This window comes from Mobula hypostoma, chromosome 26 (assembly GCF_963921235.1).
Source record: "Mobula hypostoma chromosome 26, sMobHyp1.1, whole genome shotgun sequence".
Classification (NCBI taxonomy): Eukaryota; Metazoa; Chordata; class Chondrichthyes; order Myliobatiformes; family Myliobatidae; genus Mobula; species Mobula hypostoma.
This window is the reverse complement of record NC_086122.1, coordinates 4077728-4095570: the sequence shown is the minus strand read 5'-3', so window position 1 is coordinate 4095570 and position 17843 is coordinate 4077728. Positions and strand designations below refer to the sequence as shown.

Genomic DNA, 17843 nt, shown 5'->3' with positions numbered 1-17843 from the left:
CACCGCCGTCTCACAACGCCACACATTTGGATGCTGTCTCTGTAGAGTTTGCATATTCTCCCCTTGACTATGTAGGCTGCCCCCTCCCTTGTACTCTAACAATCTGAGGCTTGGTGGGTAATTAGCCACTGTAAATCGTGCCCAGTGCATAGGTGAATTGTAAAGTCTGGTGGTAATGAAAACACTGGGAGAATTACAAATGGGGTTAGACCAGGAATAGTGTAAATAGTTGGTACAGAGCCACTGGGCTGAAGGGCATCTACCTCTCTCTGTGATATATCAGCAGCTGAGGTGTGGATGTCTCAGTATGATGTAACTCATCACTCTCACATCAAATGTTATCGTATTAGCCCCACTTTCTCCACAGCCCCGTCAGTAATACTCAATTCCCTCTTGAATATCTGGTGCTGGAAATCCAAAATAAAAGCAGAAAATGTGGGATGCATTCAGCAGGTCAGGCAGCATCTGTGGGGAGAGTTTCCAGTCTGAGCCTTGTTATCAGAGGTGAGGAAGAGTGGAGTCTTTTTCATTTCTGACAAAGGTTCTCGCCCTCTTCCATGGATGCTCCCTCTTACAAAGTATTGATTGCCCCAACTTTTCAGACAAGGCATTCTATATTATAACAAGTTGTTCATGAATATGTTTTCCTCTGCATATCAATTATCACTGTTTATCAGTCATGGCTCTGAAACAAAATGGACTTAGTATTTCTGACTGTTCAAGGGAATACAGTGCATTCAGGTTCACTGAGCCACTACTTAATCAGGGCAGCCATGTATTTGGGACAACTCTTGAAGAACAAAAACTAATCAAGAAAATAGCCAGGATTCCCTTTGTTTATGTGGGACACTGTGGTGCTTAATTGGGACAGGAGACTGTTGCCGAACTGTTTCTAACTACTGTCTGTTGCTTGCACTGAGTGGCCAGTTTTTAAGCAGTGTCAGTTTTATGTGTTTCTGTTCAAGAAGCAGTGATTTTTGTCACTGATAGTTGGTGAGAAATAAGCAGTAAGGCAATTCAAAACTACAGTATTTTGTTCAGTGCAATTTCAAGCATTCAGGCTTGGAGATGGTTGAATAGGTTAGGACTTTATTCCCTGGAGTGTAGAAGAATGAGGGGAGATTTGATAGAGGTATATAAAATTATGATGGGTATAGATAGAGTGAATGCAAGCAGGCTTTTTCCACTGAGGCAAGGGTAGAAAAAAACCAGAGGACATGGGATAAGGATAAGGGGGGAAAAGTTTAAAGGGAACATTAGTGGGGGCTTCCTCACACAAAGAGTGGTGGGAGCATGGAATGAGCTGCCAGACGAGGTGGTAAATGCGGGTTCTTTTTTAACATTTAAGAATAAATTGGACAGATACATGGATGGGAAGTGTATGGAGGGATATTGTCCGTGTGCAGGTCAGTGGGACTAGGTAGAAAATGGTTCTGCACAGCCAAGAAGGGCCAAAAGGCCTGTTTCTGTGCTGTAGTTTCTATGGTTTCTATGGTCAGAGTAAAAATGAAGTAACTCAACAGGCCAGGAAGCATCTATGAAGAGATTGCAGTTGACATTTCAGGCCGAGACCCATTAGCAGGACTCTGCCCAAAACATCGACTGTACTCTTTTTCTATCGGTGCTGCTTGGCCTGCTGAGCTCCTCCAGCATATTGTGTGCATTACCTGGATTTCCAGCATCTGCAGATTTTATCTTGTTTGTGATAGGAGTAAAAATGAAACCATTTCACTAATTCACTAAGTTAGGAACTATGACGAATTTGAAAGTATCGACAGTCATCTGATGGAGAAGATGGCGGCGCAACGCAGCTCACAGCGGCCACTCCGGTGATGAATATCTGTTATCTGTCAAGTAGGGTGCCGTGCTCAATCCTAATTTGATGGAGGCAGACGTGAGAGCACGGAGGAACATCTGGTGAAACTTCTAAAATGCCTGTTTCACTGCCGCTGCTACTGTGTGATCTGAAATCTCCAGAGGGGAAGGCCCCGAGTCCTCGGCTTTGCTTGTTGCTCAGCGGCCGGGACGGGGTCGAAGTGCTCGGCAGAGGATGGTGCTCAGAGAGGCTGTGTCGGAGGGGCTGGTCGGAGGCTTGATGTTTGCGGATGGACTCAGAGTCGGGTGCTTCCAGGGTGCTGCATCGGCAAGTTTGGGGCGCTGGAGGTTCATGGCAGGGAGAGTTTCTCCCTTCTACTGTCTGCGTGAGATGATGGGGCTATTGGGACTTTGAGACATTTTTTTTTTACTGTGCACATGGTCTGCTCTTTATCAAATTACAGTATTGCTTTGCACTGTAACTATATGTTATAATTATGTGGTTTTTGTCAGTTTTAGTCTTGGTCTGTCCTGTGTATCTGTGATATCATACTGGAGGAACATTGTATCATTTTTTAATGCATACACTTCTAAATGACAAAAAACGAGGACTGAGTGTCCTCATAATCTAATCTAATCTTATCATCTTGAATATTATAATGAAAATGAGGATTTGGAGGATGCAATCGTCAAAAGCATTATCTGAAGGCAGTCCATTATCTGCACTAGTTTTGTTCATTTACAGTCAATTAAAAGAATACAGCAGAGTACACTCGATATAATGAATAATCAATATAATCAATGTTGGGCTCTCAGTATACTAGATGGACTGTTGATCGCTTATTACCAAAATGGCTTCTCTGAACTGTTATATTAAAACGGATTCTCGTAATGTTAACTGCTAAGCAAGGGGTTCTCTGTAACTGCAATGTTTGGGTTATACAGTGTGATAATGGAAACTGTATTCATTTGTTAGCCAATGGAAGTCACGTTCTGCTATCTTGTGTATGTGTGCTGAGTTGAGGGGCGTGGGCTTTTTCAGGAGGCGAGCAGAGAGGACGGACGTGTGAGGAACCGACAGCGATTCCTGGGCAGCGGACACTGGACCTCAGGGGTTTGGAGGGTGGCTGGAGTCTCGGATGTTGTGGATGGAATAGGAGGCGCGAGCGCCAACGTATTAAAATATTATGTGCACAAGACTGATAAGTTACTTATGTGGTGCCTTTTCTTGTAGTTGTTTCTATTAACCCATCACCAAAAATTTGCTATAAAGTATAATCCTTTACTCACACTTTGTATATTGTTTCATATTTACAATAGACAATAGGTGCAGAAGTAGACCATTCGGCCCTTTGAGCCTGCACTGCCATTCTGAGATCATGGCTGATCATCTAGTATCAATACCTGGTTCCTGCATTGTCCCCATAACCCTCGATTCCCCTATCCATAAGATACCTATCTAGCTCCTTCTTGAAAGCATCCAGAGAATTGGCCTCCACTGCCTTCTGAGGCAGCGCGTTCCACACCTCCACAACTCTCTGGGAGAAGTTGTTCCTCCTCAACTCTGTCCTAAATGACCTACCCCTACCGTGTCTATCTTCCTGGTGACATCCTCGAAAAACTCCAATAGATTAGTCAAGCATGATTTGCCCTTGGTAAATCCATGCTGGCTCGGCCCAATTCTATCACTGCTATCAAGATATGCCGCCATTTCATCTTTAATAATGGACTCTAGCATCTTCCCCACTACTGATGTTAGGCAATGTTCTCTGTTTTCTCCCTCCCTCCCTCCTTTCTTTCTTAAAAAGTGGGATAACATTAGCCATTTGCCAATCCTCCGGAACAGATCCTGAATCTAAGGAACATTGGAAAATGATCACCAATGCATCCGCAATTTCCAGAGCCACCTCCTTTAGTACCCTAGGATGCAGACTATCTGGACCTGAGGATTTGTTAGCCTTCAGTCCCATCAGTCTACTCATCACCGTTTCCTTCCTAATGTCAATCTGTTTCATTTCCTCTGTTACCCTATGTCCTTGGCCCATCCATACATCTGGGAGATTGCTTGTGTCTTCCCTGGTGAAGACAGATCCAAAGTACTTATTAAATTCGTCTGCCATTTCTGTTTCCCATAACAATTTCTCCCAATTCATTCTTCAAGGGCCCAACATTGTTCTTAACTATCTTTCTTCTCTTCACATACCTAAAAAAACTTTTGCAATCCTCCTTTATATTCCTAGCTAGCTTGTGTTCATACCTCATTTTTTCCTCCCCGTATTGCCTTTTTAGTTAAGTTCTGTTGCTCCTTAAAAATTTCCCAATCATCCGTCTTCCCACTCACCTTAGCTCTGTTATACTTCTTTTTTTTAAATGCTATGCTATCTCTGACTTCCTTTGTCAACCACTGTGGCACTTTCCCCCCTTTGAATCCTTCCTGCTCCGGGGGATGAACTGATTTTGCACCTTGTGCATTATTCCCAAGAATACCTGCCATTGCCGTTCCACTGCCTTTTCTGCTAGGATATCCGGCCAGTCAACTTTGGCCAGCTCCTCCCTCATGGCTCCATAGTCTCCTTTGTTCAACTGCAATACTGACACTTCTGATCTGCCCTTATCCCTCTCAATTTGCAGATAAAAACTTATCATATTATAGTCACTACCTCCTAATGGCTCCTTTACTTCAAGATCACTTATCAAATCCTGTTCATTGCACAACACTAAATCCAGAATAGCCTTATTCCTGGTCGGCTCTCGTACAAGCTGCTCCAAAAATGCATCCCGTAGGCACGCTACAAACTCCCTATCCTGGGGTCCAGTACCAACCTGATTTTCCCAGTTCACCTGCATGTTGAAATCCCCCATAACTACTGCGACATTTCCTTTGCCACATGCCATTGTCAACTCCCTATTCGACTTGCACCCAATATCCATGCTACTGTTTGGGGGCCTGTAGATAACACCTATTAGGGTCTTTTTGCCCTTACTGTTCCTCAGTTCTATCCACACTGACTCTACTTCTCCTGATTCTATATCCCCCCTTGCAAGGGACTGAATCTCATTCCTCACCAACAGGGCCACACCACCCACTCTGCCCACCTTTCTGTCCCTTTGATAGCACGTATACCCTTGTACATTCAATTCCCAGGTCTGATCCCCCTGCAGCCATGTCTCCGTTATCCCAACAACATCATAATTACCCATTCGCACCTGAGCTTCAAGCTCATCCACCTTATTTCTGACACTTCGTGCATTCAGATATAGAATTTTTAACCCATTTCTCCTCTCTCTCTTTAAATCGCTGCCTATTGTGCATAACCCAGCTCCCCGAACTCTCACCGGGGTATACGCCCCTTGAATTTTGCCCCCTGCAAATTTAGTTTAACCCCCCCCCCACCAAGCAGCACTAGCAAACTTTCCTGCAAGAATGTTAGTACCCCTCCAGTTCAGGTGTAAACGGTCCCGTCGGAACAGATCCCACCTTCCCTGGAACAAAGCCCAATTATCTAAAAACCTGAAGTGTTGTGTCGTGGCTGATCATTGGGCGACTCACACCTTATCCGCACCAAAGCAATTGCACTGTTTTGCGGGGTTGACAGCTATTCACCCTGGGCAACAGGGGTCAGTGGGGCAAAGACCCTTGCATCAATAACTATTAGGAACAAATGCAGTTTTGCATTCCTGGAGTAGTTTTGATAGTGTACTAATTTGTTCTGTATTTCATTTCAATACACAACTTGTTACTCAGTTAAGTGGTAGTTTGTCTTTTTTTATACCTTTTAACTGTTTCCATGAAACTTTGGCTAATTAGCACAGCTACTTAATTTGCCCAAAATGTACTGGTCCTGATAAACAATAGACAATAGGTGCAGAAGTAGACCATTCGGCCCTTCGAGCCTGCACCGCCATTCTGAGATCATGGCTGATCATCTACTATCAATACCCGGTTCCTGCCTTGTCCCCATAACCCTTGCTTCCCCTATCCATAAGATACCTATCTAGCTCCTTCTTGAAAGCATCCAGAGAATTAGCCTCCACTGCCTTCTGATGTGTCCTAATTAACCAGAATTCTCTTTGTAAATTTATCTTAAGTAACATAAATAGGATACTTAGAACGATTAATAAACGTACCTTCTCTCCTTTTGGACCAGGCTCTCCAGAATCGCCCTGGGTGGAATTCAAACACAGATTTATGAAAGCACACACAAGCTCCAATGTAAGATTATATCACTGGGACCCAGTCCAAGTAAGCAACAAACCAACATGTAATTGCCCAAGTGTCTGGTTTTACAACTGGATAACCCTAATCCTCACACAGGAACTTCAGGAAACGCAGATGGACAAAGTATAATTATTAAAAAAACACAAGCAGACATGTGTGCACAGATCCACACCAGGCGAAGTGGCAGAACTCTTCCCAGCCCTGTCTACTAACCAGGTGTGTGGGCTTTCCCAGCCTCAGCACAGCTCACAGCCCTGCAATTCAGTCGCTTTGTACGATTTACTTCAGCTCCTAGTGACCTTGAAAGATATTTCCTGGTAGGAAATAAAACAATGGATTCACATCCAGAGAGCAGCACGAGTCTCTTACATGACTTCCATGACAGCGAGCTTTTGAATTACTCCTTCCCTCACCTTCTTCCCCTAACCGACTCTGGGGCACTTTGTTCAAAGTGAACAAAGAACTAGTGAAGGGCAGTGCTCTCATTCTGGCAATACTGATTATTCCCATTCTATCATCTCTCCCACCCACCCAACCCACATATTCAACTCCTGCCACAGACCCCAACTTGGAAGCAAATGCTTAAGGAATTTGAGGCTATGTAAAAGTTGGTAGTGCTGTGGAAGTCGAGGAAAGTTACCTATTGCTAGAGCAGGATATAGATCAAATTTAAATTTGGTTTGGCAGATTGGCCAATTTAATCCCACCAATTGTGAGATGATGCATTTTGAAAAGTCAAGTCGGGGTAGGGCATGTACAGAAATATCAATGAACAGAGGGACCTCGGGATTCAACTCCACAGTTCCCTGAAAGTGGCAATATGGACAGATAACGTGGGGAAGAAATCAAATGGCATGTTGAATCGAGAGTTAAAATTGGCATGTCGCAAAGGTAATTCTACGGTTCTTATGGAGGATTTTAACATGCAGGTAGACTGGGAAAATCAGGTTGGTACTGGACCCCAAGAAAGGGAGTTTGTGGAATGCCTCAGAGATGGATTCTTAGAGCAGCTTGTATTAGACCCTACCAGGGAGAAGGCAATTCTGGATTTAGTGTTGTATAATGAGCCAGATTTGATAAGGGAATTCGAGGTAAAGGAGCCATTAGGAGGTAGTGACCATAATATGATAAGTTTTAATCTACAATTTGAGAGGGAGAAGGGAAAATCAGAAGTGTCAGTATTACAGTTGAACAAAGGGGACTATGGACCCATGAGGGAGGAGCTGGCCAAATACCCCAACAGGGATGACAGTGGAACAACAATGACAGGTATTTCTGGAAATAATACAGAAGGCGCAGGATCAGTTCATTCTAAGAACATACAACATAGAATAGTACAGCACATTACAGGCCCTTCGGCCCACAATGTTGTGCCAAAGAGGAAGAAAGATTCTAAGGGAGTAAGGGGCGACCGTGGATGACAAGGGAAGTCAAGGACAGAATAAAAATAAAACAGAGGAAGTATAACATAGCAAGGATGAGCGGGAAGCCAGAGGATTGGGAGACTTTTAAGAAACAGAAGATAACTAAAAAGGCAATACAGGGGAAAAGATGAGGTACGAAGGTAAGCTAGCCAAGAATATAAAGGATAGTAAAAGCTTCTTTAGGTATGTGAAGAGGAAAAAATTAGTTAAGACCAAGTTGGGCCCTTGAAGACAGAAACGGGTGAAATTATTATGGGGAACAAGGAAATGGCAGATGAGCTGAACAGGTACTTTGGATCTGTCTTCACTAGGGAAGACACAAACAATCTCCCAGATGTAATAGTGGCCAGAGGACCTAGGGTAACGGAGGAACTGAAGGAAATTTGCATTAGGCAGTAAATGGTGTTGGGTAAACTGATGGGACTGAAGGCTTATAAATCCCCAGGGCCTGATGGTCTGCATCCCAGGGAACTTAAGGAGGTGGCTCTGGAAATCGTGGATGCATCGGTAATCATTTTCCAATGTTCTATAGATTCAGGATCAGTTCCTCGGATTGGAGGGTAGCTAGTGTTATCCCACTTTTTAAGAGAGGGAGAGAGAAAACAGGCAATTATAGACCAGTTAGTCTGACATCAGTGGTGAGGAAGATGCTGGAGTCAATTATAAAAGATGAAATTACGACACATCTGGATAGCAGTAACAGGATTGGTCCAAGTCAGCATGGATTTACGAAGGGGAAATCATGCTTGACTAATCTTCTGGAATTTTTTGAGAATGTAACTATGAAAATGGACATGGGAAAGCCAGTGGATGTAGTGTACCTGGACTTTCAGAAAGCCTTTGATAAGGTCCCACATAGGAGGTTAGTGGGCAAAATTAGAGCACATGGTATTGGGGGTAGGGTACTGACATGGATAGAAAATTGGTTGGCAGACAGGAAACAATGAGTAGGGATTAACGGGTCCTTTTCAGAATGGCAGGCAGTGACTAGTGGGGTACCGCAAGGCTCGGTGCTGGGACCGCAGCTATTTACAATATACATTAATGATTTAGATGAAGGGATTAAAAGTAACATTAGCAAATTTGCAGATGACACAAAGCTGAGTGACAGTGTGAAATGTGAGGAGGATGTTATGGGAATGCAGGGTGACTTGGACAGGTTGGGTGAGTAGGCATATGCATGGCAGATGCAGTTTAATGTGGATAAATGTGAGGTTATCCACTTTGGTGGCAAGAACAGGAAGGCAGATTACTATCTGAATGGTGTCAAGTTAGGAAAAGGGGAAGTACAACGAGATCTGGTTGTCCTTGTTCATCAGTCACTGAAAAGTAAGCATATAGGTACAGCAGGCAGTGAAGAAAGCTAATGGCATGTTGGCCATCATAACAAGGGAAGTTGAGTATAAGAGCAAAGAGACAGTTGTACAAGGCCCTGGTGAGATCCCGCCTGGAGAATTGTGTGCAGTTTTAGACTCCAAATTTGAGGAAGGACATTCTTGCTATGGAGGGAATGCAGCGTAGGTTCACTGGGTTAACTCCAGGGATGGCAGGAATGTCATATGTTGAAAGGTTGGAGCGACTGGGCTTGTATACACTGGAATTTAGAAGGATGAGAGGGGATCTGATTGAAACATATAAGATTATTAAGGGACTGGACACGCTAGAGGCAGGAAGCATGTTTCCAATGTTGGGGGAGTCCAGAACCAGAGGCCACAGTTTAAAAATAAGGGTAGACAATTTAGAACGGAGTTGAGGAAAAACTTTTTCCCCTGGAGAGTTGTGGATCTGTGGAATGCTCTGCCTCAGAGGGCAGTGGAGGCCAATTCTCTGGATTCTTTCAAGAAAGTGTTAGATAGAGCTCTTAAAGATAGCAGAGTCAAGGGATATGGGGAGAAGGCAGGAACAGGGTACTGATTGTGGATGATCAGCCATGATTGCAGTGAATGGTGGTGCTGGCTCGAAGGGACGAATGGCCTACTCCTGCACCTATTGTCTATTGTGTGCTGTCAAAGGTCAGAGCATTAAAGATAAGAATTGGGAAGTTATGTTGCAAACTGCAAACCACTGGTTTGACTGCCCTCAGAGCAATGAGGAAGCCCTAGTCTCAACACAATATTCCGTTATTGGGACAGACTGTATAGGCTAGGCTTGTTTTCCACAGAGCGAAGGAAGCTTAAAGTATGTAATGCTCTGGTTCATATTGTTATATTGTATGTATTTCATTTAGCAGTTCCGTAAGAGCAGTTAGTTCTGTTTTCAGCTTGTTTGGGTTATTGTTGAAGATAATGTAGGGTGCTTAGTAATATTAACAGTTAAGTGCTAATTATAAAATGGCTTCTCTGAAGTGTTACAATGAAATGGTTTCTTTGCAATGTTAACTATGAGGTAATGTTCTCTGTAGCTGAAATGTTTGGATTATAGTTATAGATAATGGAGGAACTAACCAATGGAAGCTATATTATTCTATCTGTACGTGTGGGAACCTGGGTCAGGGCGCGGATTTTTCAGGAGGAGAACCGAAGAGGAAGGACGTGCTGGACGTGCTCTGGTCAACCACCGTGGTTGGTCCCAGGTAGCGGGTCGAGGGGGTCGGAGGGGATCGAACGGTGGAAAGAAGACCCCGTAATTGAGCTCCAACGGTTGTGCACGAAGTGGTTGAACTTTGCTAAGTTTGGCGGCTTTTACTTTCCTTTTATATTGTATCTCTAATAATTACATAGTTCCAGTAAGATTTATAAAGTGTAATTTGTAAATTGTACATTGTGTGCTGTCTGATATTTGATGTGTGAGTTTGTACCAGGTGGCATTACACAGCAACTACGCAAACGTGAGACACGGTTTGGCGGGTGGAGGGGGTTTCCCCTAGACAAATACGAGCCGATAGCCCTGTGCATTACAATAAGAAATGAGGACAAATATATGGCATCCAATTAGGATTGTGGAATTAAGGGGAGCTTTCTCTGCTGAGGGACACCAAGTTTGGACTTGGGGCTTTTGTTCAGGAGGAGATGAAGAGGGAAGATGCAGGAGAGAAGAGGTTGTAGGATTCAACCCGGAGCCGGGACTGTGATTTGATGAAGCCAGGGGCAAGATTGATTGAGGATCGGTGACTATGGAGAAACGGTGAACTCCAACTTGTGCACATTTGTCTGCTTCATTAAAATGGGCCCTTTCCTTTTTTTGTTCTTTTATTTACTAACCCTTTAGTCAAATTGAGAATCATAAAAATAATCCTTTAATCGTAGAGAATTACACAGCATCCACACAAACACAGATTTGGGGTGGGACAGCGCATCAACCTCACAAGATTGGTGGGGTTCTCCCTCGACTTACACTGCCAAGGAAACCAGTAGGTTTCAAGTATATGGATAGGATAGGAAAATCTTTTGCCCTTGGCAGGAGTATCAAGAACAAGGGAACATAGAATTAAGGTGAAAGGGAGGAGTTTTAAAAAGACTCCAAGGGTATAGCTTTTCTTTTTACTGAAAACTTGCCAGAAAAGGCACTGGAGTCAGATACAGTTACTGTGTTTCTTTTGTACATGCAGTTAAAGAGGCAACGTGTTAGAGTGAGTTTTTGGGTAGATAATTCATTTCACTTAAATGACTCTGGCCACCAGTCTTCTGTTTGACAAAGTACTGTGGATTGAGTTCACAACAATGCATTTCCTAACAGTTGTCAATACCGGAATATTAGCCCAGACGCTGCGGATGGAAGTGTGAAGTTTACAGGTAGTTTCAAAGACAGCCTTATCTATACTTTATAAATACGAATTGTCCTCTATGTTAGCACGTAAAATACCAAATAAACGTATTGTGGATTTAATTTGTACCACTAAAGGCTGTGAGTACCAACCCAGACATGTTGGTGTCGGGAGGAATGGGTGAAGTCAGAAGGTGTAATGTTTTGTATGTAGCTTCAAAAGGAAGCATTGTCTATACTTGTAAATACGAATTGTCCTTTGTGTTTAGCAAATAAATATCAAGCCCACAATGGGCTAGCAGACCTTTCTACCAAAAGCGTCTCCGTCCCTATGATACCTGCTGTACCTTGTTGTGTCGAATAAAGAAGCTGTATTGTATCTACCAGTAACTCTGTCTCTCTGGAGATTTCATCCACCCCACAGCACAAGGCCCATACAGAATCAACATAAATAGGCTGGCATGGACATGATGGGCCAAAGGGCCCCATTCAGTACAATGTACATGGGGTGTTGCAAATCTTACCTTTTCACCCTGCTTTCCTGGAGGTCCAGGCACACCCTAGAACAACATTTAAAAAGGCAATTAGAAACCTTTTAATACTGTCCATAGTCACTCAACACAGACAGCTTGCATTAAAGTCAAGGTGAGTTTCAATGCTAAACTGCTCTGTCCACGTTCCATAGATCACTGTGTTCCTGATGGAAACGTGTCAACAAACACTCCTCCCAAAAAAATCCATTAGAAATAACTTTAGTTTAAGATTAAAGATTAGCTTTATTAGCCACAAGTATCGAGACACTGAAATGTACAGTGAAATGTGTTGATTGTGCTGAGGGCAGCCCGCAAGTGTCGTTATGCCTCCAGCGCCAATATAGCATGCCCACAACTCATTAATCTTAACCCTAATCATACACCTTTGGAATGTGGGAGCAATGCCGGTCACGTGTTAGTAGTAATAAACCTGATTCTGAAACTGGAGCACCTAGAGAAAACCCACTTGGTCACGGGGAGAAGATACAAACTCCTTTTGTGTGGGAATCGAAGCCTGACCATTGATCACTAGCATGGCAAAGTGACTGTGCTACCATATGTCAACCATATCCACCATGCCCTGTTCTGTTTAAATGGCACCTTAAGTAATAATGATTCTCCTATAACAACACAAACAAGAACCACTGCTGTGAGTAAGAAAGAGCGAGGGAGAATGTTGCGAAAATGACAGTGTTGGATGCAGGTCTCTTGTGAAATGAATGCAGTCTCTCCCACGGATAAATATACACAAATGCCCAGCTCAGCAGCAGCTGTCCCTCCCTCTGGCACAGAGCTACTACATGTTAATAAGCCAGTGGTGCTGATACCTCCAGCAGCCATACCATTCTTCTGCAAGCTCTCTCCTAAACCCTGACTCGGATAAAAATACAGCATATACATATACAAAATTCATGGCAAGATGTCAATGCCTTTACCTTTCCGTATTGACAATCATCCATCCACTTCTCTGGGTACGGCATTAGCTTAGCAGAGATATCCCCGACTACTAGAAGTTAAGGCATTGGAATTGCTTTATTATTTTTACCTGCACTGACATACGGTGAAAGGCTTGCCTTGCACACTGCTTTCTGCAGCACTAGCGATGTGCGTATTGATCATTACACAGTTCATTGAGTGAGACAAGGTGAACCTACAACAGAATGCAGAATAAAGTCTAACAGCTGCAGAGAAAGCCCAATGCAGGTGGACAATGTGCAAGATCACTGATTGTGGAGTCAAGTATCCATCTCAGTATGCGAGGGAACCATTCAATAGTCTTCCAATCCTGGGGTAGGAACTGTCCTCGAAAATGGTGGTACATGCTTTCATGCTTTTTCCCCCCATTTATCAACATCCATACATCCTCAACCTCACCTGTCAGACCGTGACTGTGTTTCTGTTGCTATGGACCCATTCTACCGAAATCTGAATCTATCGTCGCCACTCTGGTCTACTAAAGCACATTTCTCTCTTACCCTCAAGCCACACTGCTTAATGTAGCCTCATCAACGCTCCCTGACTGATAGGGCTGGAGCCATTCATAGTGGTAGGACAGAACCACACAATATCTGATGGGTTTACAAGTCAGATACCAAAACTACTCCATGCTCCAGGAGATTATGAAGGAGAAAGGTAACCTGTATTTTGCTTTCTCCATTGTAAAATGTTTTCTGAATATCCTCTCTTCTGTCTCCTCCAATAAGTGCAAGACACAGTTTATTACAGACCATCGTACATAAAATAGTGCCGATCCTCTTTTAAACATAATTACTAGGAAATTTTGGCACACGCAAGGCTCAACGGCAAGCGCAGAAGGACATGCAATTTTGTGACAATGAATTACAGGAGCCAGGGTTTCAGTGTTCCAGCATCTGCAGATTTCCTCATGTTTGCATTTCAGTGTTCTTTATGGTTTCTCTCACTGGGAAGGTATTTCCTATATCAGGATCCAGCTAAACTTGCAATAAAAGCAGTAACATATAGGCAATAGGAGAACAGCTGGTGTCACAGATTCCTTTATATTGTGTACCTTCAGCCAAGTCAAATGTGCCAAGACTGGAATAAAAATACCCTTTGTAACAGCTAAGATTAACAGCGTTGGGAGAATTTCCAGCTTCGGCTTGCCATGTAACCATATAACAATTACAGCACGGAAACAGGCCATCTCGGCCCTTCTAATCTATGCCGAACGCTTACTCTCACCTAATTCCACCGACCTGCACTCAGCCCATAACCCTCCATCTCTTTCCTGTCTATATAGCTATCCAATTTTACTTTAAATGACAAAATCAAACCTGCATCTACCACTTCTGCTGGAAGCACATTCCATACAGCTACCACTCTGAGTAAAGTTCCCCCTCATGTTACCCCTAAACTTATGCCCCCTAACTCTCAAATCATGTCCTCTTGTTTGAATCTCCCCTACTCTCAATGGAAAAAGCCTATCTACGTCAACTCTATCTATCCCCCTCATAATTTTAAATACCTCAACTAAGTCTCCCCTCAACCTTCTACGCTCCAAAGAATAAAGACCCAACTTGTTCAACCTTTCTCTGTAACTTAGGTACTGAAGCCCAAGTAACATTCTAGTAAATCTTCTCTGTGCTCTCTCTATTTTGTTGTCACCTTTTCTATAATTCGGTGACCAGAACTGTATACAATACTCCAAATTTGGCCTCACCAATGCCTTGTACAATTGTAACATTATATCACAACTCCTATACTCAATGCTCTGATTTATAAAGGCCAGCATACCAAAAGCTTTCTTCACCACCCTATCCACATGAGATTCCACCTTCAGGGAACTATGCACCATTATTCCCAGATCCCTCTGTTCTACTGCATTCTTCAATGCCCTACCATTTACCATGTATGTCCTATTTTGATTAGTCCTACCAAAGTATAGCACCTCACATTTTTCAGCATTAAACTCCATCTGCCATCTTTCAGCTCACTCTTCTAATTGGCCTAAATTTCTCTGCAAGCTTTGAAAACCTACTTTATTATCCACAACGCCACCTATCTTAGTATCATCTGCATACTTACTTATCCAATTTATCACCCCTTCATCCAGATCATTAGTGTATATGACAAACAACATTGGACCCAATACAGATCCCTGAGGCACACCACTAGTCACCAGCCTCCAATCCGACAAACAGTTATCCACCACTACTCTCTGGCATCTCCCTTCCAACCACAGCTGAATCCATTTTACTACTTCAATATTAATACCTAACGATTGAATCTTCCTAACTAACCTTCCATGTGGAACCTTGTCAAAGGCCTTACTGGAGTCCATATAGACAACATCCACCGCTTTACCCTTGTCAACTTTCCTAGTAACCTCTTCAAAAAATTCAAAAGGATTTGTCAAACATGACCTTCCACGCACAAATCCACGTTGACTGTTCCTAATCAGACCCTGTCTATCCAGATATTTATATATACCATCTCTAAGAATACTTTCCATCAATTTACCCACCACTGACGTCAAACGCACAGGCCGATAATTGCTAGGTTTACTCTTAGAACCCTTTTTAAACAATGGAACAACATGAGCAATATGCCAGTCCTCCGGCACCATCCCTGTTTCTAATGACATTTGAAATATTTCTGTCAGAACCCCTGCTATTTCCACACTAACTTCCCTCAAGGTCCGAGGGAATATCCTGTCAGGACCCGAAGACTTATCCGCTTTTATATTCCTTAAAAGTGCCAGTACTTCGTCTTCTATAATCACCATAGTTTCCATAACTTCCCTACCCGTTTCCCTTAGCTTACACAATTCAATATCCTTCTCCTTAGTAAAAACCGAAGAAAAGAAATTGTTCAAAATCTCCCCCATCTCTTTTGGTTCCACACATAGCTGACCACTCTGATTCTCTCAGGGACCAATTTTTATCCCTCACTATCCTTTTGCTACTCATATAACTGTAGAAACCCTTTGGACTTATTTTACCTTACTTGCCAAAGCAGCCTCTTATCTTCTAGCTTTTCTAATTTTTCTTCAGATTCTTTTTACATTCTTTATCTTCCTCGAGCACGTCATTCACTCCATGCTGCCTATATTTATTGTAGATATCTCTCTTTTTCCGAACCAAGTTTCCAATATCCCTTGAAAACCATAGCTCTCTCAAACTTTTAACCTTTCCTTTCAACCTAACAGGAACATAAAGATTCTGTACCCTCAAAATGTCACCTTTAAATGACCTCCATCTCTCTATTACTTCCTTCCCATAAAACAATTTTGTCCCAATCCACTCCTTCTAAATCCTTTCATATCTCCTCAAAGTTAGCCTTTCTCCAATCAAGATCTCAACCCTGGGCCCAGACCTATCCTTCTCCATAATTGTATTGAAACTAATGGCATCGTGACACTGGACCCGAAGTGCTCCCCAACACGTACCTCTGTCACCTGACCTATCTCATTCCCTGAAAGGAGATCCAACATTGCCCCTTCTCTAGTTGGTACCTCTATGTATTGCTGCAAAAAACTATCCTGCACACATTTTACAAAGTCCAAACCATCCAGCCCTTTTACACTATGGGCTTCCCAGTCTAAGTGTGGAAAATTAAAATCTCCCACAATCACAACCTTGTGCTTACTACAAACATCTGCTATCTCCTTACAAATTTGCTCCTCCACTTCTCGCTCCCTATTTGGTGGTCGATAATACACCCATAAGTGTTACTACACCTTTCCCATTCCTCAATTCCACCCAAATAGCCTCCCTAGATGAGCCCTCTAATCTATCTTGCCAGAGCACCGCTATAATATTTTCTCTGAGAAGCAATGCAACACCTCCCACTCTTGTCCCTCTGATTCTATCACACCTGAAACAATGAAATCCAGGAATATTTAGTTGCCAATCACACCCCTCCTGCAACCATGTTTCACTAATAGCTACAACATCATACTTCCAGGTATCAATCCATGCTCTAAACTCTTCCACCTTTCTTATAATGCTCCTCGCATTAAAATAATTGCATTTAAGAGATTTTCCACCTCTTACTCTCTGTTTATCACTAATGATGCAAACAACTTTACTATTTTCCTTTTCTTCTTTCTCCCCTACCACTGTTCCTACACTCTGGTTCCCCTCCCCCCTTGTATCTAGTTTAAATCCACTGGAGCATCTCTAGCAAACCTATGTGCAACAATATTTGTCCCCCTCCAGTTCAGACACAAACTGTCCCGCCGGTACAGGTCCCACCTTCCCTGGAAAATTGCCCAATTATCTACAAATCTGAAGCCCTCCCTCCTACACCATGTCTTCAGCCACGTGTTGACCTGCGCTATCTTACCATTTCTAAACCCGCCTGCACTTGGCACTGGTAGCAATCCTGAGATTGCTATCCTGGAGGTCCTGTCCTTTAACTTGGTGCCTAACTCCCTAAATTCACCTTTCAGGACCTCCTCACTCTTCCTACCCACATCATTGGTCCCTACATGGATCACGACATCCCTCCCTCTTGAGAATACTTTGTGCACCCGGCACCCTCTCACACTTCTCCTCTCCAGTTAGGTGGTTTTTGTTTCATTAGCTGCCCCACACCAGTAAACAATTTATTACCAGATTTACCAAAGTTGAGATCTTCTCACCAGAGCCACACTCCTGAAGATCTTCCCTGGCTCAAATCTGCGTTTTCTCTTATGTTTCTCTCACATCTTCTCTGGGCTGATCTGTACAATGTCACCCACCCCTGAACCTCATCCTCTCCCACCCCTCCTTTCCTGTACCCATCGCTACACACCTTCCCCTATTCAATATTATCATGGCTGATCTGGCCATGGACTCAGCTTCATCTACCTGCCCTTTCCCCCTTCACACGTAATTCCCTAACGAGGCAAAAACCTACCTGTGTCTCTAATATCATTCAGAGTCTTCCTCCGTCAGAAACCCTGGATGAACCATGAGATCCACAACCTGCTTAGGACCAGTTCAGAGGCACTCAGGTCTAGTGACCCAGAAGGTTACAAGAGGTCCAGGTACAATCTCCAGAAAGCCAACTCCAGGGTGAAGTGGCAATTCCAGACTAAAGGAATCAACGAAGGAGGCCTGACCGATGTGGCAGGGCTTGAATGTATCACCACTTATAAAGTAAAATCAAGTGACATAAGAGACAGCAGAGCTTTGCTTCCAGATT

The 17843-nt window shown here is 43.2% G+C and overlaps 1 protein-coding gene across 1 annotated transcript in view; it reads right to left on the bottom strand.

The window, feature by feature from the left end:
* The window catches only part of col16a1 (collagen, type XVI, alpha 1), a 414952-nt gene that overhangs the window by 233267 nt on the left and 163842 nt on the right, over positions 1-17843 (bottom strand). Inside the window, exons 22-23 of the mRNA XM_063033604.1 lie at positions 11685-11720; positions 5944-5979 (exon numbers count right to left, since the gene is read on the bottom strand). Coding sequence (XP_062889674.1) covers positions 5944-5979; positions 11685-11720 — 72 coding nt within the window. The remainder of the gene's footprint in view (positions 1-5943; positions 5980-11684; positions 11721-17843) is intronic.